Source organism: Nycticebus coucang, chromosome 2 (assembly GCF_027406575.1).
Source record: "Nycticebus coucang isolate mNycCou1 chromosome 2, mNycCou1.pri, whole genome shotgun sequence".
In the NCBI taxonomy this organism is placed as follows: domain Eukaryota; kingdom Metazoa; phylum Chordata; class Mammalia; order Primates; family Lorisidae; genus Nycticebus; species Nycticebus coucang.
In genome coordinates this window covers 118,086,368-118,113,783 of record NC_069781.1, presented here as the reverse complement: position 1 = coordinate 118,113,783, position 27,416 = coordinate 118,086,368, and the positions used below count along the sequence as shown (strand labels likewise).

Here is a 27,416-nt window from a genome sequence, read left to right as displayed (position 1 = left end):
TTTTTTTTTTTTTTCCTGGCTGGGGCTGGGTTTGAACCCGCCACCTCTGGCATATGGGGCTAGCATCCTACTCCACTGAGCCACAGGCGCCGCCTGGATGGGCTGATTTTTAATGTGCCTGCCCCATGAGAGTCCAGGCTGTGGGGGATGTTCCTCATGGAGGAGGGGTAGCATCTCATGGTCAGGAGTCTGTTTACAGTGGCCTCGGGTCAGGGGTAGATGAGGGGCACCCGCCGCCACAAACCGCCACACAGGCAGTTCTTGATCCACCGCTGCTCCCACTGTTTGACTGCCGTCGTCCTGTTGGGTGACTTGAGCATGGTGACACAGCCACACCTGTAGAAATGTTGTGGGTACCGTCCCTCTGCCTACTCCCTACCGCCACCTGCCACAGGGCCTTTGCATATGCTCTTCCAACCACCAGGAATGCTGTTCCCTATGCCTATGCCAGCCCCTACCACATCAGGCTAACTGTTCCTCATCCTTTAATCCTGGCTTGAGTGCTCCCTCCATAGGGTGTCCCCCCTCACTGTATGAAGGAGTGGTTGGTGCTCCAATGTTGGTATGGCCACTCCCTAGAGGCATAACCCTGGGAAACTCTGAGCTTCAATTTCCTGGGGATGCATCAGAACCTGGTTGTTTGGCGGTGTCACCACCCTAAGGTAGCCATGGCTTGTTTTTAGCACTTGGGTTTCTGAACTATGTAGGCTGCATGGTTACCTGGTCCTAGCATCATCTGACAGACCAGGACAGACTCCCAGACCTTCAAAGGTGACCTCAGCCTTTGGAGACCCTGGGGTTTCATCTCTCAACAGCCCCAGGAGGGAGGTACTTTATAACCCCATTTACAGATGGGAAAACTGAGGCTCAGACAGGTCTCAGGGTCACTTACCTGGTACAGGCCTTGCACTCCTCCGTAGGATAGGCTCCCAGATGCAGCCGCCGCAGGTGGTCAATCTTGGGCTGGCCCGGTGCCCTGGTGAACGAGAGGAGAGGATGTGAGCAAGGCCTGGATGCTGCTCAGCTGGGCCTGGGCAGGGGTATTTGTGTACAGGCAGGCAGGCGCCTCCTCACACAATCCACCAGTAAACCGATGGGCCCAGGCCTCTATGGACAGTGAGACAGGAGGTGCACAGACGCCAACATGACTTTTTCCCAGTGTGAAAAGTTTTATGAAATCCAGATGCCTCTGATGGAGAGGGGCAATATCCAGAACCTCTGGACTAGAAAGCAACTGCACCATAGCAGACCATGGACTAACAGGGAGCAACACGCATAAAGGAGTGAAAAAAGAATGCTACGATGCTGTGAAAAGAACATCCTATGTTTATGGTAACAATAATATGAACATAATTTTATTAAAAATAACTAACATGGCTCAGCACCTATAGCACAGTGGTTATGGCACCAGCCACATGCACCGAGGGTGGCAGGTTTGAACCCAGCCAGGGCCAGCTAAACAACAATGACAACTGCAACAAAAAATACCCGGGCGTTGTGCTGGGCGCCTGGAGTCCCAGCTACTTAGGAGGCTCATGTTTTTTGTTTTTTGTAGAGACAGAGTTTCACTTTATTGCCCTCGGTAGAGTGCCGTGGCATCACACAGCTCACAGCAACCTCCAACTCCTGGGCTTAGGTAATTCTCCTGCCTCAGCCTCCCGAGTAGCTGGGACTACAGGTGCCAGTCACAACGCCCGGCTATTTTTTTGTTGCAGTTTGGCCGGGGCTGGGTTTGAACCTGCCACCCTCGGTATATGGGGCCGGCGCCCCGCTCACTGAGCCACAGGCGCCGCCCCAGGAGGCTCATGTTTTAACACGAGATAAGAGAATCGCTTAAGCCCAAGAGTTTGAGGTTGCTGTGATCTGTGATGCCACAGCATTCTACTAAGGGTGACATAGTGAGACTCTGTTTCAAAAAAATAAATAAAATAAAATAAAAACAAAAATAACTAATAGTGGGCGGTGCCTGTGGCTCAGTCGGTAAGGTGCCGGCCCCATATACCGAGGGTGGCAGGTTCAAACGCAGCCCCGGCTGAACTGCAGCCAAAAAATAGCCAGGCATTGTGGCGGACGCCTGTAGTCCCAGCTACTCGGGAGGCTGAGGCAAGAGAATCGCTTAAGCCCAGGAGTTGGAGGTTGCTGTGAACTGTGTGATGCCATGGCACTCTACCGAGGGCCATAAAGTGAGACTCTGTCTCTATAAAAAAAAATAATAATAACTAATAGTGATAAAAAATAACAATTCTGTGCACAAACTAAAGGCTGGAAAGTTATAAAGCCCATAGAGGGATTCAAAGGGTTTTATATTTTCTTCCCTTTGTCTTATCTTAATTCTATCTTTGAAATGAGAAAGTTGGCTCAGTGCCCATAGCTCAGTGGTTAGGTTAGCTCAGTGTTGTGGCAGGTGCCTGTAGTCCCAGCTACTTGGGAGGCTGAGGCAGGAGAATCGCTTAAGGCTCTGCGCCTGTGGCTCAAGCAGCTAAGGCGCCAGTCACATACACCTGAGCTGGCGGGTTTGAATACAGCCCCAGCCTGCCAAACACTGACGACGACGACGACGACGACAACGTCTGCAACCAAAAAATAGCCAGGCGTTGTGGCGGGCACCTGTAGTCCGAGCTACTTGGGAGGTGGAGGCAGGACAATCACTTGAGCCCAAGAGTTGGAGGTTGCTGTGAGCTGTGATACTACAGCACTCTACCCAGGGCGAAAGCTTAAGGCTCTGTCTCAAAAAAAAAAAAAGAAGAAGAAATGAGAACGTTCATTTATTTTTTTTTTTTGAGATAGTCTCACTCTGTCACTCTGGGTAGAGTTCCATAGCATCATAGCTCACAGCAACCTCAAACTCATGGGCTTGAGTGAAGATCTTGCCTCAGCCTCCCAAGTAGCTGGTACTATAGGTGCCCACCACAACACCCAGCTAGTTTTTCTATTTTTAGTGGTGAAGGGGTCTTACTCTTGCTCAGGCTGGTCTTGGACTCCTGAGCTCAAGTGGTCCTCCTGCCTCAGCCTCCCAGAGGGCTAGGATTACAGGCATAAGCCACAGCACCTGGCCAAGAGGTTTTGTTTAAAAAACAGTTGTATATGGGTGGCACCTGTGGCTCAGTCGGTAAGGCGCCGGCCCCATATACCGAGGGTGACTGGTTCAAACTCAGCCCCGGCTGAATTGCAATAAAAAAAAAAAAAAAAAAAAATAGCCGGGCGTTGTGGTGGGCACCTGTAGTCCCAGCTACTTGGGAGACTGAGGCAAGAGAATCACTTAAGCCCAGGAGTTGGAGGTTGCTGTGAGCTGTGTGATGCCACGGCACTCTACCCAGGGCCATAAAGTGAGACTCTGTCTCTACAAAAAAATAAAAATAAAAAAATAAAAAACAGCTGTATATGGGCGGCGCCTGTGGCTCAAGGAGTAGGGCGCCAGTCTCATATGCCAGAGGTGGCGGGTTCAAACCCAGCCCCGGCCAAAAACCACACACACACAAAAATAATAATAATAAAAATAAAAATAAAAAATAAAAAAACAGTTGTATACAATCACATTTAAATATTGGCATGAAAGTCTCTCTAGAATCACAGACCCAGGAACGTGAATTCCCAGATCTCTCACCCTTGACTGATGGGAGAACATACCTGCCTGGCCTCTGAGGCACCAAATCTACAGACCATTGTGCTGGTTTTGGCCTGGATACTCTACCTTTGGGATTTGTGCTTTGGGGATCAACCCATGTGCTAAGTGACAGCCACTCAGGCCACTTATAGTAGCACTGCCTATGCTGGGAAAACCTGATAACTCTTGTACCCTCAGTGAGAGGCAGACAAATGGAGACATATCACAGGACTGCGGCCCCCCACACTGACTTTGGTTGCTTTCTAAGGTGTGGGGGAGTCCAAAGCATAGGGAAGGGCACTCCCGACTCTCCTATGTGAGGTTGAACTGAGCGTGTGGGGGTGTGTTTCAACATGGTCTCAGCCCAAGACACACCCAGCCCCACAACCCGTCAGGACCTTGGGGGCAATTTGGAATCTGCCAAAAACTGCCAATGGGTGAGACAGTTTATTCTGTTCTTATTGAACATGTTATAATTTCCAAAACAAAAAGCCTAAAACCTCCCATGGGACCATCCCTTTTTTCATAGTCTGCCTGAAACTCAAACCCAAATCAATGCCTGTGATTCATCAGGCAGCTCCTCTCACTGTGAGCAACAGAAAAAAAATGCTGAAAGGTCCTAGAGCCAAGGGCTTGAAGTGGTTCCCTGGAGGTGGGGCTGCAGAGAGGGTCATTTTCTTCCTTTTGCTTATCTGTGACATCTAAAATGTCAACCCAAAGTAGTAACTACTTAGAGAATTCACTTGTGTTTCTTTTTCTTCTTCTTTTTTTTTTTTTTTTTTGAGACAGAGTCTCACTCTGTTGCCCTGGGTAGAGTACCGTGGAATCATCATAGTTCACAACAACCTCAATCTCTTGGACTCAAAAGATCCTCTTGCTTCCGCCTCCCTAGTAGCTGGGACTATAGGTGCCTGCCACCACACTCAGCTAGGTTTTCTACTTTTAGTAGAGACAGGGTCTTGCTCTTGCTGAGGCTGGTCCTGAGCAAGAGCGATCCACGCCCTTGGCCTCCCAAAGTGCTAGGAACGCAGGTGTGAGTCACTGCACCCGATCTCTTCTATTTCTTCATCAAACTAGTGTCTGTGATTGGGGAGATTGGATCTGACAGATCTTGGATTCAAATCCTAGCCTGGCCACTCCCTAGCTGTGTGACCGGGCATGAGTGACCATGCCTTTCTAAGGCTTGGTTCCTCACCTGTAAAGTGGGGATGACACAGGTCCCACCACACAGAGTTGCCATGCAGTAAGAGTTAACTCAGTAGGCTTGGGTTATCCAAACCCTGCTCCAAGAAAGGCCAGCTCTCAATTGCCCATGAGATGATTTCTAAGCTCTTCAGATATCCTACCCTTGGGATATCTTTGGTTACGTGGAGCCCTGGGCCACACAAGGGAGTCTATACCAACAGTGGGATTTATGGCAGGCCTTGACCTCTAGAAGAGCTAGAGACTAAGGTCAGCTTCAGGGACATTCCGTGCAGGGAGGAGATAGCACAAATCAGGAAAAAACAAGGTGAGAGGGTGAAAGAAGTGACAGAATCCCGGGTGGGGGTGGTTCAAGGACTGAGCAAAGGATGCCTCGAGGGGATGGCTTTCAGGGTGAGCCCAGACTGAAGCAGCAGTTACAGACAGTGCAAAGGCCTCAAGGCAGGGATTGCACGCACCTGATGAGGCCATCAAGCTGCAAGGTAGTAGCGCTGCCTGGCAGCATGGGCGCCTTGCCGAAGTGCAGGCGCAGGGGCTGCTTGGGCTGTAGGCGGCTGACCAGGCCATCACTGACAGGCAGCCAGTCCAGGCTGGGGATGAGCAGCTGGCTAGGCAGCAGGCAGCACTCATCCACTAGTGCCTCGTCCGGCTCGCTTGAAGGGCCCTCATCACGGCCTGCAAGGAAGGGCATGGTGGGGTCTGTGTGCTCAGTGTCCCTACCCAGAACACTGGGATACAGTTGCCTCCTTGGGGCTCACAGGTCCAGACCCTGTTCTGCTCTGTACTGCTGGGTGACCCTGGGGAGTTGTTTCCCTTTCTCTGGACTTAGTCACCTCCTCTGTCAAACAGGAACCCACTTATTCATTTAAAAAGTATCTGCTGAGCACCAACTGCCCTTCCCTGAAATGGGGATACAAGAATGACAGAGCCTAGTCCCTCAGAAGTATATAACCTGATGACAAAACACAAGCAAACAATTGCCTAATAACAGCTGACATCCATACACAAAAGGCTTGGACTTGTGCCAGGCACTGGGGAAATGCCAGAGACTAAGACATTGCCACTGCCACCTGTTGGGGCTTATGTTCTGGTGGGAGGCCCAGCCAGGGCTGTTTTGGTGAGGAATGGGAGCAGAGAGTGGGGTGTCTCACAGCAGATCCAGAGCTTGGTGAGCAGGCGGAAGAGCAAGGACATGCTGTCCTGGGTGTCCGAGGTGGCAGTGTACACAGGAAGGCAGCTGGGCTTCAGCAGGCCCCAGATGCGGATGACAACCATGAGCTCCCGCAGCATGCCCAGAGAGGTGCCATCCCGCAGGAAGCTGTGGCCCGGCCGCAGTGGGGAGCCCTGTAGAATAGAGGCACTCAGTGTGCAGGTTTGAGCATGTGCGGCCTCTTGGAATGGCAGGAATGCAGATGGTTAAGGGATACAGAGACTATGGAGAGGGGCAATCAGTGTAATCTTCTGACCTGGGCTGATGGGCAGGGTCTGGAGTATCTATGCTTGTCACATTGGGGGTGTGGGGGCATGTCCCTGGCATAGGGTAGGTGGAGGCCAGGGCTGCTAATCAGCACCCTCAGCTGCCCAGGATGGGCCTGCTCCAGAGAACGCCACACCCCAGTGACCACAGTGCCCAGCGGCAGAGACCTCAGTTGGGGCAAACTCCACCACCCCCGTGCGGAGGAGCCAAGCACCTCCCTCCCACAGGTGAGTAGACTGGAACATCACCAACACTGGGGCTGGAATTCTGCACAATTAGCAACTAGAGCACCCAGTGGGCTACACTGGGAGCTAGACGAGGGAATGAAGGTTTCCACAACCCATGACCCCTGGCCAACTAAGCACCACAAATGGAGGAGAGGGACTTAGACCCATCCTCTGACAGCCACAGGGTGAACTGAGAGTGAGAGAAAGAAGTCACCTGCTGAGCCACGTGGGATGGAACCAAAGGCCTAGGGACAGGGGAGGGTGGAGAGAGTACCCCCCAAGCCTGAATGGGAGGATGGACAGAAAAGCAGCCCATGTGACAAACCTTTGATGTCAAAGCTGGGACCATCCCAGGGATACTGAGCATAAAGGCAGGGGGTGAGGAGGAGGTACTGGGTGAGGAGGAGGACTAAAAATGCCAGGCTTTGAAAATGGAGGCTCTTGGCTTGACACCCGTAGCACAGTGGTTACACTGCCAGCCACATACACCCAAGTTGGCAGGTTCGAATCCAGCCCAGGCCAGCTAAAACAACAATGACAACTGCCACAAAAAATAGCTGGGCATTGTGGTAGGCACTTGTAGTCTCAGATATTTGGGAAGCTGAGTCAAGAGAATTGCTTCAGCCCAAGGTTTGAGGTTGCTGTGAGCTGTGACACCATGGCACTCTTCCAAGGGTGACATAGTAAGACTCTGTCTCAAAAAAAAAAAAAAGAAAGAAAATGGAGGCTCATGCACATGCCTGTAATCCCAGAACTCTGGGAGACTGAGGCAGCAAGATCACTTGAGCTCAAGAGTTCAAGATCAGCCTGAGCAAGAGACCCTGCCTCCACTAAATAGAAAAATCAGCAAGGTGTCGTGTGGTGGATGCCTGCAGTCCCAGCTCCTTGCAAAGCTGAGGCAAGAGGTTGCTATGAGCTAGGCTGACACCATGGCACTCTAGCCTGGGCTAACAGAGAGATTCCATCTCAAAAAAAAAAAAAGAAAGAAAAGAAAATGGGGGCTCCCAAAAAAGACAGAAAGGGGCTGTGTGTGGTAGTTCATGCCTGTAATCCTAGCATTCTGGGACACCAAGGGAGGAGGATCCAGTGAGCTCAGGAGTTCAAGACCAGCCTGAGCAAAAGTGAGACCCCAACTCTACTAAAAACAGAAAAACTAAAAAACAAACAAAAAAGAAAAAGAAAAACTAGCTAGGTGTGGTGGTGGGCATCTATAGTCCCAGCTCTTCAAGGGGCTGAGGGAAGATGATCCTTGAGCCCAAGAGTCTCAGATTGCTGTGAGCTATGATGCCACCGCACTCTAGACAGAGTGACAGGTAAGAGTCTGTCTCAATAAAATAAAATTAAGTGGAAAGAGGGCGGCGCCTGTGGCTCAGTGAGCAGGGCGCCGGCCCCATATACCGAGGGTGGCGTGTTCAAACCCAGCCCCGGCCAAACTGCAACAAAAAAATAGCTGGGCGTTGTGGCAGGCACCTGTAGTCCCAGCTACTCTGGAGGCTGAGGCAGAAGAATCGCCTAAGCCCAGGAGTTGGAGGTTGCTGTGAGCTGTGTGACGCCACGGTACTCTACCGAGGGCAATAAAGTGAAACTCTGTCTCTACAAAAAAAAAAATAAGTGGAAAGAGACCTTTGCTGCATAGGTGGGCACAGGATTTTGATGAGGGGGCATGGTCAAGAGGGCACAGAAACAGGGCAGCTGTGTGAGGCACCTGGTTGGGCAAGCTGGCCAGCAAGTAGAGCACGAAATCGCCCACCCACTGCAGGAGCTGCTGTAGTGCCTGTAGCGTGTTCATGTCCAGGACAAACTCCTCCGTCTTGAGGTTGATCATGACCTTATCAATGTCTGCAAGGAGATGGAGGTTAGGCTTACACACAGCCCTGGGCTCTGCAACCCAGACTGAGCACCCACCACTCACTGGAGAGGGTCTGCCACTGCCACACTGACACTGGGAGAAAGTGAGCAGACAACAGTATCACTGTGTGGGGCCTCAAGGTAAGGGCCAGAAAGGAACCAGAAGTCCCCCACCTGTCCAAGCCAGACACTGCTTCTCAGGCCTGACCACTCCAGTGAACTCTGGTCCCAGGTCCAGGGCAAGTTCTGTGAGGACAGGGCCTCATCACCCCCGGAGTTGTAACTACTCCATTGTATTGCTGGCACCTGTTAGTCACCCAGCAGAGGACTCTTGGACAGAATTTAGAATGGTCCTACAGAAATAACCAGGAATACTCACACAGGTCTCTGCTATTAGGAGAGCCCACATTGTGTACTCAAAACATAAAAAAAAAACCTAAGATCTTACGTAGCAGCTGGGCAGGTGAAACTTCCAGCAGGCAATCATGGATCAAGTAATGCAGTTTGTTGAGCCAAGTCGGCAGTTTGTAAAGGACTCAATTCGACTAGTTAAAAGATGTACCAAACCTGATAGAAAAGAATTCCAGAAGATTGCCATGGCAACAGCAATAGGATTTGCTATAATGGGATTCATTGGCTTCTTTGTGAAGTTGATCCATATCCCTATTAATAATATCATTGTTGGTGGCTGAGTTCGTTTTGGAAGAATGTTTTTCATCTTAGGGACTGGTGAGCAGTGAGGGTTTGAGAAGCTCATGGAGTAAAACTTTGCCTATGTATTTTGTCATGTTTTTCTTCCAAGATGTTTTCTATTCCTGAATTAAAATAATTTCAAAGTATTTTTAAATAAACATCTTTTTTTCATCATAAAAAAAAAAACACCTAAGTTTTTTTTTTGTTTGTAGAGACAGAGTCCCACTTTTTATGGCCCTCGGTAGAGTGCCGTGGCCTCACACAGCTCACAGCAACCTCCAACTCCTGGGCTTAAGCGATTCTCTTGCCTCAGCCTCCCGATTAGCTGGGACTACAGGCGCCCGCCACAATGCCCGGCTATTTTTTGGTTGCAGTTTGGCTGGGGCCAGGTTTGAACCCGCCACCCTCGGTATATGGGGCCGGAGCAAAGTTTTTAAAAAGGAAAAGCCAGGTTTGGCACCCGTAGCTCAATGAGTAGAGTGCCAACCACATACACCGAAGCTGGTGGGTTCTACGCCAACCACATACACCAGCCAGCACCTGCTCAACAATAATGACAAGTCCCAACAAAAAAAATAGCCGGGCATTGTAGTGGAAGCCTGTAGTCCCAGTTACTTGGGAGACTGAGGCAAGAGAATCGCTTGAGCCCAAGAGTTTGAGGTTGCTGTGAGCTGTGATGCCACAGCACTCTACTGAGTGTGACATAGTGAGACTCCATCTCAAAATAAATAAATAAATAAATAATAAAACATAAATAAAAGGAAAAGCCAGAACCCAAGCAAGGCCCAGAATCTGCTTTCAAAGGTACATGGTAGGGAGAGAGGTTTAAATGGATGTTTTTTTCAGCAGGACATCTGTAAGTATCTTTCTCAGGAGGACATCTTCTGGCATGTATTTATCCCTGTTTCTGGTCCAAATTTTCTACTACAAACCTAGATTACTTTTATGGACAGGAAACACAAAGAAGGCAGGAGAACTCTGTCCCCAGGTGGCCTGCAGAGTCTTTCCTGAGGCCAGGACCCACCAACGTCTGTGATCTTGGCACAGATTTCGGTCAGCCGGTCGCCAGGACTCTTGTCAGGTGTGTTGAGGAAGTGTGGGCGCAGCAGGGACTTGAGGGTAGAGCTGATGGCGATGAGGAAGAGCTTGGTGTGGTAGTCACACACACGGGCCACTGTGCAGGGTGACAGCCTGCAGAGTGAAGCCTTCATGGCCAGGATCCGGGTGGAGAGGACCTGGGGAGGGGTAGGTGGCATGAGCAAGAGGCTGGGGTACCCCCAGGGACCCAGGGGAGTGGCATTTGCCAAAGTGCTGGCTGGGAGGGGGCCTAGAGAGAGAGAGTGATGTGGTGTGAATACCCACTCGCTGGGCAAGTTGGAGCACACTGCTCGACCTCTCTGTGCCTCTCTCCCTGATGGTAAAACGGGAGAATATAGGGCCTGCCCCCCAGGACAAGATGTCTGGAAACATTTTTTTTTTTTTTTTAAACAGAGTCTCACAATGTCACCCTGGGTGGAATGCCATGCGTTACAGCTCACAGCAACCTCAAACTCTTGGGCTTAAGCGATTCTCTTGCCGCAGCCACCCAAGTAGCTGGGACTACAGGAGCCCAGCTATTTTTTAATTGCAGTTGTTATTGTTGTTTGGCAGGCCCAGGCTGAGTTTAAACTCACCAGCTCCTGTGTATGTGGCTGAAGCCCTAGCCACTGAGCTACAGGCGCTGAGCCTCGAAACATTTCTAGTTGTCACAATTAGGGGTTCCCCTGGCAACCAATGAGCAGAGGTCAGGGATGCTACTCAATAGGACAGGACTGCGCTACCCACCAGAGTGAACGATCAAATGCCCCAAATGTCCCCAGTGTCTGGGGGAGAGGCCCTGATCTAGTGGGAAAGAAAGATGAATTAGAGGATAGAATGTGTGGCACTGACAAGGCTCTATGAGTGAGAGGTTTTATTTGCACTGGAGTTGTAATTATCAGTTATAAATCCTAGCCTCGATGGGTGCAATGGCTCACACCTGTAATCCTAGCACTCTGGGAGGCCAAGGCAGATGGACTGCTTGAGCACAGGAGTTTGAGACCAGCCTGAATAAGAGTGAGACCTTGTCTCTACTAAAAAATAGAAAAACTAGCCAGGTGTCATGGGCAGGGGAGGGCTATAGTCCCAGCTACTCAGGAAGCTGAGGCAAGAGGATTGCCTGAGCCCAGGAGGCTGCTGTGAGCTATGATGATGCCACATTATTCTGCCCAGGGTGATGGAGTGAGACTCTGTCTTAATAAAAGATAAAATAAATCCCAGCCTCAATCTGGAGTAATTTCTCAGAATCCTCTGTACATTCTTATATATTTCTCATCAGGTTCCTACTGTGAAGAGTTTCTCCAATTTTACCGTCTTATCAGTTATTTCTGGGCTAGGGAAAAACTGATTTTTATACTACTAACCTTATATGCAACTGCCCTGCTACACTGGGTTATATTTAATGGTCATGAATGCCCTGGGTTTTACAGATACACAATGCACAGGCGCTTCACTGCACATAATTTCTCTCTGCCTGTCTGATCATTAGACCTCTTGTCTGCTTTTCCTCTGCATGGGCTAGGGCTGGTGACACTACAATGGGTCACCTGGTACTATTGAGTTTGTGCGTATTCTGAGAAAAGGATTTGGAAAGACTTCTGCCAAACTGGAAACAATGAGGAGGTGGGTGGTCTAAGGGGAGTCAAATCTTACATGTAGGGTTTAACTTTTTTCAGAGGAAATTTTCAAGGTTAAGAACTAAGTAGGCAGGAATAGTGCTTCTGCAAGGTGCTGCTGATGTGGATGGGGCTATGGGGGTGAGGATACCCACAGGGAATACCTGGTGTAGGCTGACCACCCCCATCTGTGTATCACCTGCTGCAGGTAGAACCTCCTCACCTGCTGCAGGGAGACCCCCTCATCTGGTGTGGGTAGACTCCCCCCACCTGTGCTGGCAGATCCCCCACCTGATGTGGGCAGACCCCCCCACCTGCTGCAGGGCAGCATTCTGGCGAGTATACTCCTCATGCAGCTTCTCCACCAGGCTCTGCACCATGCTGGGCTGCACATGCAGCAGGATGTCCCACCAGTCGTAGCCAGTCACCATGCAGTACTCAAGCAGGAAGAGCAGGTGCCGAAGTGCCAGGCTGACGTCCAGCGTGTGGCCCATTGAGGGTGAGATGCGAAGCATGCTGAGCTGTCAGTGTAGGGGAAACCAGAGCCAGGTAAGATGGAGACCTGGGTGACAGCAGGAAGGGGAAGGGGTGCCAAGGCCATCTGTGTCATGGGATGGATGGGGACAGAGCCAGAGCTCCTAGGCACTTGAAAGCTATGTGGCTCCGGGTGCCTGGTACTCCCTCTCTGGGCCTTGCTGTACATGTCGGGGAAGTGGGTGGTCTAAGGAGTTGAGTCTGGGTGCACGTGAGGGCCTTGACAGAGTTTGGCATGCAGTACACATTAAACAAGGTTCATGGGAGGAATGTGCACAGGAAAGTTCCCTGAGATGGCTTCAAAGGTCTCACTGAGTCTGCGGAGTACCTCTGGGGTGGTAGGCACACATATGCTTTCAGAGGCCATAGGGTCCTTGGAAAGAGGAGCTGAACCTGTCACGCGTGAAGCCAGCCAAGCTGAGATGCAAGGACATGGGGAGGTTTCAGACATGAGCTGCCAACTTGGAACTGCAGGATGGGTGCTTGTGTGGCAGAAAGTGACCTGGCAAGAGCCTTCTCTCCAGGACAGCTCTGTGCCTGGGCCAGGATGGGGGTAGGGGTGGCTATTTCTTGTACCTACTTGGGAAGCCCAACAATGCACACATGGTAAGTGTGCACACAGATGCACGCATGTATGTATGCATATGTGTGCACTGCTCACCCCTTTCTGCCAGGGTTGAGGACAAGTTCCTCTGGGAACAAGAAAGGAAAACATTCACTGAGCAGCTGCTATCTATGTGCCAGGTGCTGTGCTAGGCTTCGGTATGTTGCCACGTTTAATTCTAAGAAGTCTATGAATATGAAAAGTATCCATTCTAACAACTCCTACATACTGATCACCTACTATGTGCTGCAGGCCACCCAGGGCTTTTTTACATCACCTTGTTAAGCAATATTAATCCTCTTTCAAACACAGGCCTGGAAGCCAAGTAACCTGCTAAGAGATGGAGAGAAGGGGGCCAAAAGAGACCAAAGGGGGCTCACACCTCCATCCTCTCTTGCCAGGGGCACAGCTCACCACCCTGAAATCATCACTGCTCCCCAGGTTTGGACTGAAATGGTACTTACCTTCCCATAGTTGTCAATGCCCACAAGGGCCAGAGATGTCCAGGAGAGCTGCATGGCCTTAAAGTGAACAGCAGGGCCTGCAGTCCGAGGCCGCTTGATGGCCGGCTCATCCACCGGCCGTGGGGTCGCAGAGCTATAGAAGACAGCCATGGTCTGCAGTGAGAGCCGATGCACAATGTGGACACTGCCATCGTGAAAGGCCAAGGCCAGTCCTGTAGTGAGGCACAGGTGGGCTCAGGCTTGGGCAAGGTCTAGAATATGCTCACCTGCTTAGCGCCAAGCAGAAGCTGCCCATCTTGGGTGGGAATGTGAACCCACCACCCAGGTAGCCAGTCCACTGCCCCCAGTTACTCTTTCTTCTTTCTTTAGTGACAGGATCCCCAAGTCAAGGAAGAAGAGGTCATTCGTCCACCTCAGAACACATCTCCCAAGGCCCCTTGCAGCTAGGACTAAGTTGTGGCTGACACACACCTTCCAGGGAGACAAGGTGGAGAGGGCATTCCAGGTGGAAAAGACCCTGGCATAGGGCCTTCTAGAGCACCTCAGGGTGGCACAGTTGGGAGCCAACTGTTGGCAAGACTTCTAACTGTCTTGAGGAAACCAAGTAATCTGTTGACACAATGTAATGCAGGTGGACTCTAGAATCTATAGCTTGTGGGCTGAACAGAATAATAAATGAATTCCTGGAAAGTAAGGAAAGGCTAGAAAATGGAGAACAAAGAGTTTTCAAGCTGAGAACAGCGTACCCACTTCTATCTCTCAGCAGGTTTCAAATAAGAGGCCCTGAGCCTAGTATGGATTTTGACAAATATTCTCTACAGGGAAGTGGAGGAGGATGAAAGCAGGGAAAGGGAAGGGCCTGAGCTATGGCAGACATGTCTCCACTTTATAGCTGAGCAGACTGAGGCTCAGTGTGGGGGACATGCCTGACTTGCTCATGAGTTCATACATCACGATTTAAACCAGGACCAATACTGTAGTTGCTACCATGGTGGGAAGGACAGGTGTTGCCTGCCTGGAAAGAAATTTTGCCTCCAAGTTCTCCCTTATTAATTTGCAATAGCTCTTTACATGTTAAGGAGCACAGGTTTTTGTGTGCCAACCTGTCTCCTTGCTGGGAACTGATCTGAAGCTAGAGGTTGAGCTCCTGTGGCCCTAAGGCCAGCCTCAGAAGCCACCTCCCACAGTGGGACCTGAGAGGCTGCACACACTGTTCCTGACTTCAGCCTTACCAAGGCCAGGATAGAACTGGGTGTCGCTGGCCACCTTGAGGTCGGTGTTAGTGAGCGAGATGGGTAGCTTGGGCAGTGCCACAGCTGACACACGGTCTAGGTCATTGGTGGCTGACAGGATCCGCCACTTGAGAATCATGGGCTGTTTGTCACCAACTGAAAAATCAGAGGGCAGAGAAATGGCATAGTGATGGAGTGAAGACAAGACTGATAAGGAATCAGTGAGTTCATCAGGGGCTGTTAGAGCTGTGCCTGCCCAGAGCCCCATTCTCTAGAGGTCTGGCCCAGGTTTGCTCTCAACCAGGTAAGATCTAGGCCTGGCCAATCAGAGTTACTCCAGACCTTACCAGGTGATGGTTTAGGAATGGGCCCATGACCTAAGTGGGCCATTAGCATGCAGTCCTGGGATTTTTATGAAGACCAGGAGGGTACAGGCTTATAGTAGTGATGCCATCTCACCCTCCTGACAAAGCCAACACAGCAGGACAAAGTAATGCAGCTACATAACTCCAACATTCCATTTTGGACTTCAGTGAGTTTTTTCTGGGAAAGAGAAAACTCTTTCATCACCTGGGAAGTTCTGGACCCATACCTCCCCAGTCAAAAAAGCTACACAGAGGGTGGCGCCTGTGGCTCAAGGAGTAGGGCGCTGGCCCCATATGCCGTGGGTAGTCGGTTCAAGCCCAGCCCCGGCCAAAAACTGCAAAAAAAAAAAAAAAAAAGCTACACAGGACTGGACTATGAACTGGCCCAGATCCACCCTTCTCCATCCTGCCCTCAGGGTGATGATGCAGCTCTTCCCAACACCGGGCAGTAATTGGAGTTGGCCACACACGTTGGCAAATATGCTGTAACTGAGGCATGAAAAATGGGGTGGGGCAGTGGCCCCACAGCCTTGCTTTGGGATTTTGAAAATCAGTGGTTTATGCAGGGGACCAGCTTGCTTGATGCACTCAGGACACTGAGGTCAACCCAAACTGCCTGCTGGAGCACACAAGGACACACAGAGAAGGGGTGCCCCATGACAGGAAAATGTGTCCAGGTCACCCCAGCAGCTGACTGCAGATACTTGAGAACCCAGGAAGAGCAGTCAAGGCAGACTAGCCACAGAGACAAGGTTGGTTGCTTGGAGCTAGTTAGGTAGTGAAAGTTGAGTGTGACATGGGTCCTCTGTGCCACCCATGTTGTCCTGAGATCTTTGCCCTGGAGAAATCATCGAAGTTATGAAGCCTTTATCTCTTTCAGACCTGCTGCTCCCAGCCCAGTAAGGGAGTCCTGGCAAACATTATTCCCCAGGGAGAAACTGAGGCCTAGAGAGTAGCTGGGACTACCAGAGGTCACAGAGTGGTAAGGGGCAGTTTGCCTTGTGGAATTTAGTCTCTCACACAGAAAACATGAAACATGTTACAACACTAGGTGAAGTAGGTAGTATAATAACATGTGGGGGAGCTTGAGGAGGGGAGAGGCTAAGTCTCTTGCCAGGGTCTGCCTGGCTGGTCAAGGAGACCTGGGCTCCAAACACCTGTGTATGTGCCCCAGGGCAGGCATTCCCCTCATGGGCCAGGGTGCTGAGGGGTGAAGTAAAGGCCCACGTGTCCACCTGGGGCTGGGAGCAGAGAGGGCTGGCCAGGCAGAGACAGTGTGGCAGAGGGGGATGGCGTGGCAGAGGTGAACAGTGTGGCAGAGGTGGCTGGGCCACACAGCTTGGTGAAGTTGGAATGCATGACAAAGGGGAAGTGTTGAGCTTTGAGAGACCATGTCCCAGGTCCTTGCAGCTGCCTGAGGATGTGGAATTTTATAGGAGGCAGTGGGAGGCCACCGTGTACTGTGGGCTCACTTGTGATGCGATCCTGCTATGTGGACAACATTGAAAGAACAACAGAGGCGGCGCCTGTGGCTCAACGGGTAGGGCGCCGGTCCCATATGCCAGAGGTGGCGGGTTCAAGCCCAGCCCCGGCCAAAAATAAAAAAAAAAAAAGAAAGAACAACAGAGCTTGGGGCCACAACAGCTGCAGCAGGTGAGCATTTGCCTATAGGAAGGACAGAAGAGAGGGAAGGGACCAGGGACAGGGCTAGGAAGTAGGCATTTTTGACATCAGAGCAACTAGGGGCCATCTACCTGGGGCTCATTAGCCAGAGAGCTGAACAGAGGTGGACTACAGGTAGGAGTCAGCACCTTGGCCACAGGAGCCCCACAGGCTACTCTGTAAAAGGACTGAAAAAAGAACCCAGGTAGCTAGCAGTGCTGAGGCCCGCCACTGGCCCTGGGGTTGGCCACCATCTGGGCTGGAGAGATGTCTGAATGCAAACCTATTGACCTTGTCAAATGAGCTAATGGAGCTCAAACTGCCTGGTGACTCACACTGCTGGGGCCTGCCAGGAGGAGCAGCAGTGACCCTCTTTACATTTAATTACTCCAAAGACCAAAATGGGCAGTTTACGTAACCACCCCCACAGGACAACAGGCCACCAGGGGCCTCTTGACATGGTTTCATTAGTGGCTTCTGATTAGCACCCACCCCAGAGCCAACCACTCCAGGAGCCATTAGTGCTAATCAGCAAGATGCTTCAGCTTTCATCTGCTAGGAAACCTCTCCCTTCTCCAGGGTGTTGCTGCCAGCCTGAAAACTGGGGTGGGGTAGGGGCTCCACAGCCTTGCTTTGGGGCTTTGAAAATCAGTGACTTCCCTGGCTCCCCAAGTCATTTTAGGCAGCATCTCTGCTTTGTCCCACCCCAGGATTCTATGTTGGGGAGCTGGTGGTAACAGTTTCTGTTGCACAGTCCTAGCCATGAAGGGTTCAAAGAGTGGGGGTAGGGAGTAGTTGAGCAGATAGAGGCAGCAATGGGGGCTCAGAAGATGCTGCTGAGAAGATAGGCCAGGTGGTATGTGTTCTTGGCAGACTCAGTTAAACCCTCAGAGCCGTAGCTTTTTCATTCTGAACAAGGTTTCTGGAGGATTCTATGAACAATCCCAGCCCTGCCTTCCACCTGCCCCCTCCCAGCCTGCTTCAGCTCATGGTCCCCGTGCCTCAGAACCTTTGCACTTGCTGTTTCATCAACCAGACACACCATCCCTGCTAAGTGACTATAGGTGAGTGACTCCATTCCTGAGCCACAGTTTCTTCCACAGGGCAGATGATAACAGCACTCTCCTGCAGCAGTGTGTGAAGAGGATTCAACAAATATTTGTGAAGTACTCAGTGAATTAGAACCAAGTATCTCAGGAGTGTGGACCTGGGGGCTTCTTGTAGACCAGTGGTTCTCAACCTTCCTAATGCTATGGCCCTTTAATACAGTTCCTGTGGGTCACGATCCATAGGTTAAGAACCACTGTTACAGACTCACCCACAGGAGAGATTTGCTGGAAGATGTTGTTCACAGGGAGCCCCTCCTTCCGAAGGGACCAGCATTCCACGATGCTGCTTGTCTGGCTTGACGCACAAAGGAGCACCTAAGGGGGGTGGGAGTGGGTGAGGGCTTGGGACCCCTGGGCTGTCCACAGGTCCCACCTTCTCACCCCATCCTATGGAAGCCATGGGCAAGTAGATGTATACAGCACCTACTTCACAGGGCTGTTGTCTCCAATCTACTACCTCCACCTACCTATCACACACCCCTAAGAAGCGGTACAGAGTGGTAAATGTCACCCCAGACAGCACCCTCCCTGATAAGAAAAGGAGGGGGTGCCTAGGGAAATGCTCAAGAAGTTTGAGGCTTTATTGATTCATGATAACATAGGGAAGGCAGGTGACCTGATGTGGCAGGCTAAACAACTCCCCAAAGATATCCCTGTCCTCATCCAGGTACCTGTGCATAGGACACTTCACATGGCAGAAGAGACTCTGAGGTAGGATTAAGGACCTTGAAATGGAGGGCATCCTGGATTACCTAGGGGCCCCAGTGTCAACACAGAGTCCTCTTACAAAGAGGCGGGAGGGTCAGAGGCAAAGATTGGAAAATGCTGTGCTGCTGAGGTGAAGGACATGGACAGCCTCCAGATGCTGGAAAAGGTAGGAAAGGGATCCTCCCTTGGAGGCCCCAGGAGAGACCCACCCTGACACACAGTGACATTAGCCCAGTAAGGCCCGTGTCAGACTCTAACCCCCAGAACTGTCAGATAATGTTTTATTTTAAGCCATCCAACTTGCCAGTGGTTGCTGCAGGGGCCCCACCCCTCCCACCGGCTCACCTGCTCTGACATGTCCCGGGCCAGGAACTTGAGGTGGGTGATGGCAGGAAACTTATCCTTGCGGTTGGGGTCGGTGGTACAGCGCATGAAGAGTGAGGGCAGGATCTCGGTGTCAATGCGGCACTTCTCACTGACCACACTCACACACACCTTGTAGAACTGCACAGGCGAGGCACTGCTGCCATCCGCTGTGGCCACTACGATGTTGCCACCACCCGTGAAGGCAATGTCGGCTAGGGCCACCCGGCCACGTAGCCGGCACAGACTCTCAGTTGATGTCAGCACCTGCCCGCTGGGCTTCAGCAGTGACACGGTGACCAGGCCACTGACAGTAACTGCAATCCAGCCCTCCATGGGCTTGCCACCAAATAGTGTGAGTGATGGCGAAAACTTGACTCGGGAAAACTTCTCACCAAAGCTGGAGGCACCTGACTGCAGAGGAGGGGAACAAAGGGCCTGCTTAGCTTTTCAGGGTTGCCTTTTGTGATCTGACAAGCCCCCTTGAGGACCTGAACTCATAGAAACACCCACACAGGGCAGCGCGTGTGGCTCAGTGAGTAGGGTACTGGCCCCATATACCAAGGGTAGTGGGTTTGAACTTGGCCCTGGCCAAAACAGCAACAACAACAAAAGGACAAAATACATTTATTGGGCGGCGCCTGTGGCTCAAAGGAGTAGGGCGCGGGCCCCCTATGCCAGAGGTGGCGGGTTCAAACCCAGCCCTGGCCAAAAACTGCAAAAAAAAAAAAAAAAAGAAGAAACAAGAAACATCCACACAGAGGAGGAACAATGTAGCAGAAGAAGCAAGGAGAACACAGACTTGAGTTCAAGTCCTGCCTTGGCCACTTGAACACTGTAAGGCGGGATTCTCTGACCCTTCCTTAGTCTCCTCATCTGTGAGATGGAATAAATGACATCTCTACTTCAGAAGACAGTGGAGAGGTTTCAGTGAGTGAACATATGTACAACAGGAGTCATACCTCTTTCTGTCAAAGGCCAGACTTTCAGAATTTTCAGTTTTGGGGGCCAGGTGGTTCTTGTTGCCAACTACTCAGTTCTGTCTCTGCCTTGGAGGTGGGTACACAAACAAGTGGGTACAGATGTGTGCCAATAAATTTCATTTACAAAAATGGGCAGGAGGGGCCAGGCGCAGTAGCTCATGCCTATAATTCTAGCACGCTGGGAGACTGAGGCAAATGGACTTCTTGAGCTCAGGAGTTCAAGACCAGCCCTAACAAGAGTGAGGACCCTCCCCGCCCCTGGTCTCTACTAAAAATAGAAAAATTGAGGCAAGAGGATTGCTTGAGCCAGGAGTTGGAGGTTGCTGTGAGCTATGACGCCACAGCACTCTACCCAGGGCAACAGCTTGAGACTCTGTCTAAAAAAAAAAGGGCAGGAGGCCGAGTATGGTCCACCCTGAGGTGAAGCATATAGGAAGCGCAGGGTAAGTACTCGCTGCTGCTGGTCTGCCTTTGTTTTACAATTGGATTTATTAAGTCATAATTTACATACAACACCCTTTTTTAAGCATGAATCTTAAATATATGCCATTGTGGAAAACTGCAACAATCAAGACTGGACCATTTCCACCACCTCCAAGGAGTGTCCTTAGCAACTGGCTGCCCCGAACACACCCTCTAGCAATCACTGATAGGACTTTTGTCACTAGTTTTGCCTTTTCTGGAATTTCACCTGAACAGAATCATGCAACAAACGGCCTCATGTGTCCAGCTTTTCTCTCTGCACAATGCTTTTGCACTTCCTCCCTGCTGTGTAGTTATTAATGTGGAGGCCGAGTTGGGTTTCTCTAAGCAGCCTGAGGAACACCTGTGCACTCCCCCTCACATGAGCTGGGATAAAATGCAGAGTTCCAAGTCTGCCATAAATCTGTAAGACCAGATGTTCAGGAAGGGCAGAGCCTAGGAATCTCCCAGCCGTGTGGGGAGGGCATACTGGGCACCTGGACGCTCCCCAGAGCAATATCCAAACAAAAGAACTGCAAGTGCCAATCTCCCAGAAAAGAAATGCTGGCAGCATGCAACCTTGGCACACCTGTAGCATGGAATTCTCCCTACTCAGCCCAAGAAGCTGGATAGGCACACAGGTGCTTCCCAGGGTATCTGCTAGGTGGGGGTAAGCTGTGGTTATTTAAAGGAAAAAAAAAAAAATCCCTGGATGGTGGGTGTGTCTGGACATATATGCAGAAGTGGGTTCTACACAGTTTCTCAACAGCCATGGTTTTGCTCAAAGACGACTGTGTTTGTTAACAATTGGGTCAGCTGGGCGGCACCTGTGACTCAGTGGGCAGGGCGCTGGCCCCATATACAGAGGGTGGCGGGTTCAAACCTGGTCCTGGCCAAACTGCAACAAAAAAATAGCTGGGTGTTGTGGCAGATGCCTGTAGTCCCAGCTACTTGGGAGGCCGAGGCAAGAGAATCACCTAAGTCCAGGAGCTAGAGGTTGCTGTGAGCTGTGTGACGCCACGGCACTCTATCCAGGGTGATAAAGCGAGACTCTGTCTCTACCAAAAAAAAAAAAAAAATTGGGTCAGTAAGAAATACACAGTGATGTGAACTTGCAGGTTATGATGCAGAAAAAGGCCTTTGCTGTGTGTGTTGTGAAGAAACGCAAGGGAGGGAAAAGCATGTACTGTGTGACTCTATATCTGAGTAAATGTTCTAAAAAATCCTTTTTATTGATATATATATATATAGCAAGGAACAGGTCCAGGGCAGCACCCAGTGTCCACGTCATAGGTTTCTGTCTGAGTCACAGGCCGTGTAGGGTTAAGTGTGTTTTTTTTTTGTTTGTTTTGTTTTTTGTAGAGACAGAGTCTCACTGTACCGCCCTCGGGTAGAGTACCATGACATCACACAGCTCACAGCAACCTCTAACTCTTGGGCTTACGCGATTACCTTGCCTCAGCCTCCCGAGCAGCTGGGACTACAGGTGCCCGCAGGTTAAGTATGTTTTAAATGTACATGTGCCTTTTATAGATAAGGAATCAACCTAAGTAGCCATCAATCGACGAGTAGAGTAAAGAAAATGTGATGTGTACGTGTGTGTATACGTATACATATATAGATATCATGGAATACTACTCAGCCATAAAAACAAATGGAATAATGTCTTTTGTAGCAGCTTGGATGGAACTCAAAGCCATTATCCTAAGCGGAGTATCACAGGAACAGAAAAATAAATCCCACATGACCTCACTTGTAAGTGGGAGCTCAGCTATGACTACTCAAGGATGTACAGAGTGGACAAAGACACTAAAGACTCAAGAAGGGGGGAGAGGAGGAGGAGTGAGGGATGAAAAATTATCGACAGAGTACAACACATACTGGTCTGGTGATGGGTGCACTAAAAGGGCGGAGTTCACCACGTTACAATATATACACCTAACAGGCTTCAACTTGTACCACCTGAATCTATTGAAATAAATAAAAACATATTTGGTGGTTAAAATAATAAAATGCTGATCCATGCTAACAATATCAATAAACATTGAGGGCATGATGCTCAGCAAGAGAAGCCAGATACAAAAGGCCATGTAATGTGAGATTCCATTTATATAAAATGTCCAGAACAGGCAAATCCAAAGGAGCTAAGTGAATTTGTGGTTGCCAATGGCTGGGGTTGGGGATGAAGTGACAGCTAATGTGGAAGGGGCCGCTTTTTGGGGTGATGCAAATGTTCTAAAATTGACTATGGAGCTGGCTGCACCCCCCTGAAAATACACTAAAACTCACTAGAACGTACACTCTAAATGGGAGAGCTTTGGGGTCTCCAAGTTCTATGTCAATAAAGTTGTTATCAAACCACCCCATAAAACAGACCAACAGGGCCTGCAGGGTGGGGAGTGCATTTTGGAAGGCCTACCCATGGTATGAAGTTAGCACCAGGGCCATGCGCTGACCACAGCAGTCCCTGGAGAGACACTCAGGGAAGGGGGTGAGAAGAAAGATCTTGTCCTGCTGCCTTATTCTGAAAAGGCCTCCTGGTTCCTGGGAGGGGCCAGCTCCAGCACACAAATGGAAGGAGTTAAGCCTTGAGTCCGTACAACAATCATAGGGCTTTCACTCTGTGCCAGGCCTTGAGCAGAGCTCCTGTCATGCCTTCTCCTAGGACCCTCACGGTGATCTCTTTTTTTTTAGAGACAAGAGTCTCACTCTGTTCCCCTCGGTGTAGTGCTGTGGCGTCACAGCTCACAGCAACCTCCAGCTCTTGGGCTTAGGCAATTCTCTTGCCTCAGCCTCTCGAGTAGCTGGGACTACAGGCATCCACCATAATACCCAGCGATTTTTTTGTTGCAATTTGGCCGGGGCTGGCACCCTACCCACTGAGCCACAGGTGCCACCCAACAATCTCACTTTTAATAAGGAAACTAATACCAGAGGGCATGAATTCAGGATTTGAACTCAGGTGCCCCCAACCCTGTCTACTCCCACTCTTAACTATTGATACTGAGCTGAATCATAGGCTATGGAGAGAGGAGTTCTGGGATGTTACTGAATCAAAGGGTAGGCTGGCTTCAAAGACAGCAGCCATTTGCTAAATAGGCAGCATGCTGAGGAGAGTGGCTATCATTTAAATAGGTGGCTCACTAAGTTTAACCTCTTATTGAGAAAGAAAAAAGGAAAAAGGTGGCTCACCAAGGACAGAAGCCACCAGTTATATAAATGGCTCACTGAGAACAGCTACTATCAATTAAATAGGTAGCACTAAAAACATAGGTGCTAAGTGAAAGCTCAATTGTTATAAGTGTGAGCCAGGTTCAAGGCTTAAAAAACAAGATGATGTTGGTGGAAAGAGAGGAGACAGGATGGCAGGTGGATGTACAGTGACACAATCTTTTCCACCTCACCTGCTCACTCAGGCAGGACACCCACCTTCTCCACATGCAATGCCAGCTTCACCCCATTGTGCAGCCAGGACAGAGCCACGATGGGGTCCCCCTCCACCAGGCTGCCCACTGTGCTCTCCCAGCTGTTGGCCAGGTGGTCTGCCATGCTCCAGCACTTGATCTGTCCATCAGCATCTGCTGACAGGAGCCGAGACCCTGCAGGTGACAAATGGCATCACAAACCCTCCACCGATGGAGAACATTCAGGAGCCTGAGAGGAGCCCATTTGGGGGACAGGCTACAGCCTGGGCAAAGGCAGAGAACAGGCTGGCATCAGGCACGCTCCAGGAGAGCTCTGGACACATGGAATGGGAACATTCAAGACACTGCAGGAAGAGCAGTGGCTGCAAAGTCATAGGCTGAGGGCTGCAGTCCCAGCATTGGGCCCTGAAGACTGCCAGGAAGATAGGGAGGGCATGATGTCCTGTGATCTGGGGTTGAGGGTCACTCACCTGACTGGTCCCACTCGAGACAAGTGATGGCCTCGCTATGCTCTGAGGCAATGGAGTACAAGTCCCAGGGGTGCTCTGTGTCCAGGATGTGGATCACACGGGTCAGATCTGTGGGGATGGGACATAGTCAGCATGGCCTGGCACCAAGGCTCTAAGATGATGGTGATGCCAGGCAAGATTGGAACAGGAAGCTAGCATGTGTTCCACCCATGGGAAAGCCACAGTGACAGCCATAAGGAACAGGTTGACAGCTGAGGAACAAGTTGTCTCCCCAGGAAAAGATGAGACAGGCCTGGGATGGACTGCCAGTGTGGCTATGACCATATTTTCAAAAGGAGACAGAAAACAAATTGGAAGAAAATTACTCCAAAATGCTCACAGTCTTTCTGCAGAAGATAACAAATTATCCTAATTTTCCCTAATGAGCACACATTACTCAAACAATAGAGAAGAGACAGGCACAGCCCTGAATCAAGGGCTTTCAAAAGCCAAATAGTGACATGTACAATCTGGAGAACTGGGGCAGAAGCCTCTGACAAGCCCTAGCTCACCACCCACTGGAGCAATGCTCCATCCACACTGTGTTGACCCCAGCATCTCCAGGCACCAGGTTTGGGGGTGGGGGACACAGAGTCTACTCTCTGCGCCACTGTGAGGCAGGACTCTCAATACCCCAAGTAATGAAAAAAAAAAAAAGTATCCCAAGTGATGGATGAGGGCTGGAGTGGAAAAGCATGGTTGGGGGACATGGTATGAGGAGGCAGGGTAGGCAGGTAGGCGCACCTTGGTCATCACTGCGCAGGTCCGTGGTGAAGGCGATGAGGTTGCGGCAAGACCAGGCACAGGCCAGCGGCACAGATGGGCAATGAGTGCTCTTGGGCCATTTCTCCCACTCACAGACATAGGCCAGGTCCATCATCCCACCTGCCACAGATGCTGCAGGTCACACTTCAAGGATAGGTGCTGGCTACTGCAAGAGGGAGGAAAGTCTAGCTCCGTCATCCATGTTGACTGAGTGCCTGCAGGTGCCGCACACAGATTTAGAGAAGGAATAAACAGTGCAAGGACCCAGCTGGGGTGTTCTAGGAGTGGCCAGGTGGAATTAGGGAGGAAGGGAAAGCATAGGGTGGTCCTGGCCCTTGTAAGCTCTTATACACCAGAGATGGAAGTCCCCATTGAGATCTGGAGCAGGGACACCTCTTAGGGTCCAGGGGATGGGGGTAGTGGTGGTAAGGGGAGGGCTTTTCCTCAAGCAGGGCCAAGGCATAGAAATAAAAGTCTGAATCCCTTTCCAAGAAAATTCTTGGCATCTAACTAGCCTTAAAAAGTAAATTAACCAGGTGGTGCCTGTGGCTCAGTGGATAGGGTGCCAGCCCCATATACCAAGGGTGGTGGGTTCAAACCCGGCCCTGGTCAAACTGCAATAACAACAACAACAACAACAAAATAGCCAGGCATTGTGGCAGATGCCTGTAGTCCTGGCTACTCGGGAGGCTGAGGCAAGAGAATCGCCTAAGCCCAGGAGCTGGGGGTTGCTGTGAGCTGTGATGGCACAGCACTCTATTGAGGGTGATAAAGTGAGACTCTGTCTCAAAAAAAAAAGAAAAAAGTAAATTAACCACCTGATAAAAACAATAGTTCTCCAAGCAACTAGAGTCCCCAGGTGTTTTAGTTTCCTATGGAAAATAAAAGATAACATCACAACAGCCTCCTTAGTAGATGGGAATACAGGGCTATGCCACTGTGCCTAACTAATTTTTCTTTTTTATTACTATTATTTTTGAGACAGAGTCTTACTATGTCACCCTCGGTAAGTGTCGTGGCATCACAGCTCACAGCAACCTCCAACTCTTGGGCTTAAGCAATTCTCTTGCCTCAGCCTCCCAAGTAGCTGGGACTACAGGTGCCCACCACAACGCCCAGCTATTTTTTTGTTGTTGTCATTGTTGTTTAGGCAGGTCCGGAATGGGTTCGAACCCGCCAGCTCTGGCATATGTGGCTGGTGCCCTAGCTGCTGAGCCAAAGGTGCCCAGCCGAATTTTTCTATTTTTTTGTAGACAGGGTGTAACTGTGTTGCCCAGGCTGGTCTCAAACTCCTGGCCTCAAGCTATCCCTTTGGCTCAGCCTGGGCTGGGATTATGGGTGTGAGCCACATCCCTAGCACTGATTTATGATTTTGTCTGCAGCTTTTGCTTTCCTGAAATGTACCCCTGCCTTTAAAAACCCTTCCTTGTAACCCACTGGGGAGTCTGGGTCTTAAGCATTAGCTGCCAATGCTCCTTAGGCACACCATGCAATAAAACGCCTCTTTCTCCCACTGCAACTGTCAGTTTCGGTGGCTTTACTGCACTGGGTAAGTAGATCTCAGTTTGGTTCAGTAACAGTGGAAGGGTCATGACACATCTGGGTAAAAGGGCCAACCAACTGTGGGAGCCAAGGGCAGAGTCCAGAGTAGCAGCAGCAGGGCTGCACAGGTCCACCAGAGACATGATGAGGGCAGTGGGGAAAACTGGGAAGCATTAGGGTCTCTTCGGAAGGAACAACCCTGAGATGTGCAAGAGGGTGGAGCTACCTTGGGTCAAGACCAGGCAAACATACTAGGGGAGCCAGGGGATTGCGCCTGGGGCTCAGGCTGACAACCAACACCAAAAGCTGTGAAGAGCTCCTCACCGTTTTCTAAGCACCCGGCATTTGTTTTAGGTGTTTGCCTTCACTGTGACAAAAGCTCAGTAACAATGAAATTATCATCACCCGACTTTTCTTACTTTCTACCCCCCATCAACTCTACTTCACAAGGTCGGCCCACAAACCCTTCAAGTCTTTTACCCTCCCTTCTGCATTAACCTTGGCTTTCCAGACCCCACCCGCAATTCGCCCGGTGAGTCCCGGCCCCACCCTAAACTCTAAGGCTTCATCCCAAGGATCCTACACTCTCCAGGACCCCACCCAGAGTTCCCCGCCAACCCTGCCACCCCCACGAGCTTCCGCCCCACTCCCTGGGCCCCGCCCCATGCGCTCAAGCCGCGTACCCAGCACCCTTTGCTCCAGATCCTCCCACTGACCCCACAGGCCCCGCCTCCAGACACAGCGCTCCCCAAGACTGCTCGCTCTGCCCAGACGCTGGCCGTCCCCTCAGCCCCAGACCCCTGCCGTCGCGTGCTCACCTGCCAGCCTGGGCGCCAAGCCGAGGGAGGTCTACGGTGCATGCTCCCCTAACTCCCCAGCTCCGGTGCCGCCATCTTCTCCTAGATCAACGAGTCGCCTCAGCGGCGCCGCCGCTTTCTAGAGGC

At 50.7% G+C, this 27,416-nt stretch overlaps 2 protein-coding genes across 5 annotated transcripts; one reads left to right on the top strand and one right to left on the bottom strand.

Annotated features, from left to right (window-relative positions):
- Positions 1-13: 13 nt before the first annotated feature.
- Positions 14-27,416, bottom strand: MED16 (mediator complex subunit 16). 4 transcript variants are annotated; one of them, XM_053581498.1, is made up of 15 exons: positions 27,291-27,416; positions 24,910-25,096; positions 24,127-24,234; positions 23,661-23,830; positions 18,769-19,200; positions 17,925-18,030; positions 14,580-14,735; positions 13,348-13,559; positions 12,060-12,266; positions 10,077-10,287; positions 8,217-8,350; positions 5,959-6,151; positions 5,266-5,482; positions 893-976; positions 14-336 (listed from the first exon to the last, which is right to left on the bottom strand). In XM_053581498.1, exons 2-15 carry the CDS (start codon positions 25,043-25,045, stop codon positions 210-212), a joined length of 2,493 nt encoding a protein of 830 aa, XP_053437473.1. In that variant the 5' UTR covers positions 25,046-25,096; positions 27,291-27,416; the 3' UTR covers positions 14-209. The 4 variants fall into 4 exon arrangements, with proteins under 4 accessions (XP_053437473.1, XP_053437471.1, XP_053437477.1 ...); XM_053581496.1 differs by lacking the exon at positions 27,291-27,416 and having other exon boundaries at positions 24,910-25,102; XM_053581502.1 differs by lacking the exons at positions 5,266-5,482; positions 27,291-27,416 and having other exon boundaries at positions 24,910-25,103.
- LOC128579567 (protein transport protein Sec61 subunit gamma) lies at positions 8,784-9,198 on the top strand. Its single transcript, XM_053581588.1, has one exon. The coding sequence runs from the start codon at positions 8,845-8,847 to the stop codon at positions 9,049-9,051; it is 207 nt and encodes a 68-aa protein (XP_053437563.1). The 5' UTR covers positions 8,784-8,844; the 3' UTR covers positions 9,052-9,198.

Bases quoted from the DNA above. Each gene is read 5' to 3' on its own strand.
- LOC128579567 (XM_053581588.1), top strand. From the start codon at position 8,845: ATGGATCAAGTAATGCAGTTTGTTGAGCCAAGTCGGCAGTTTGTAAAG.
- MED16 (XM_053581498.1), bottom strand. From the start codon at position 25,045: ATGATGGACCTGGCCTATGTCTGTGAGTGGGAGAAATGGCCCAAGAGC. The intron at 24,235-24,909 runs GTGCGCCTACCT...CCATCCCCACAG, and splicing joins CCTGCGCAGTGATGACCAAG to ATCTGACCCGTGTGATCCAC. The intron at 12,267-13,347 runs GTAAGTACCATT...CTACACTGACAG, and splicing joins GCATTGACAACTATGGGAAG to CTCAGCATGCTTCGCATCTC.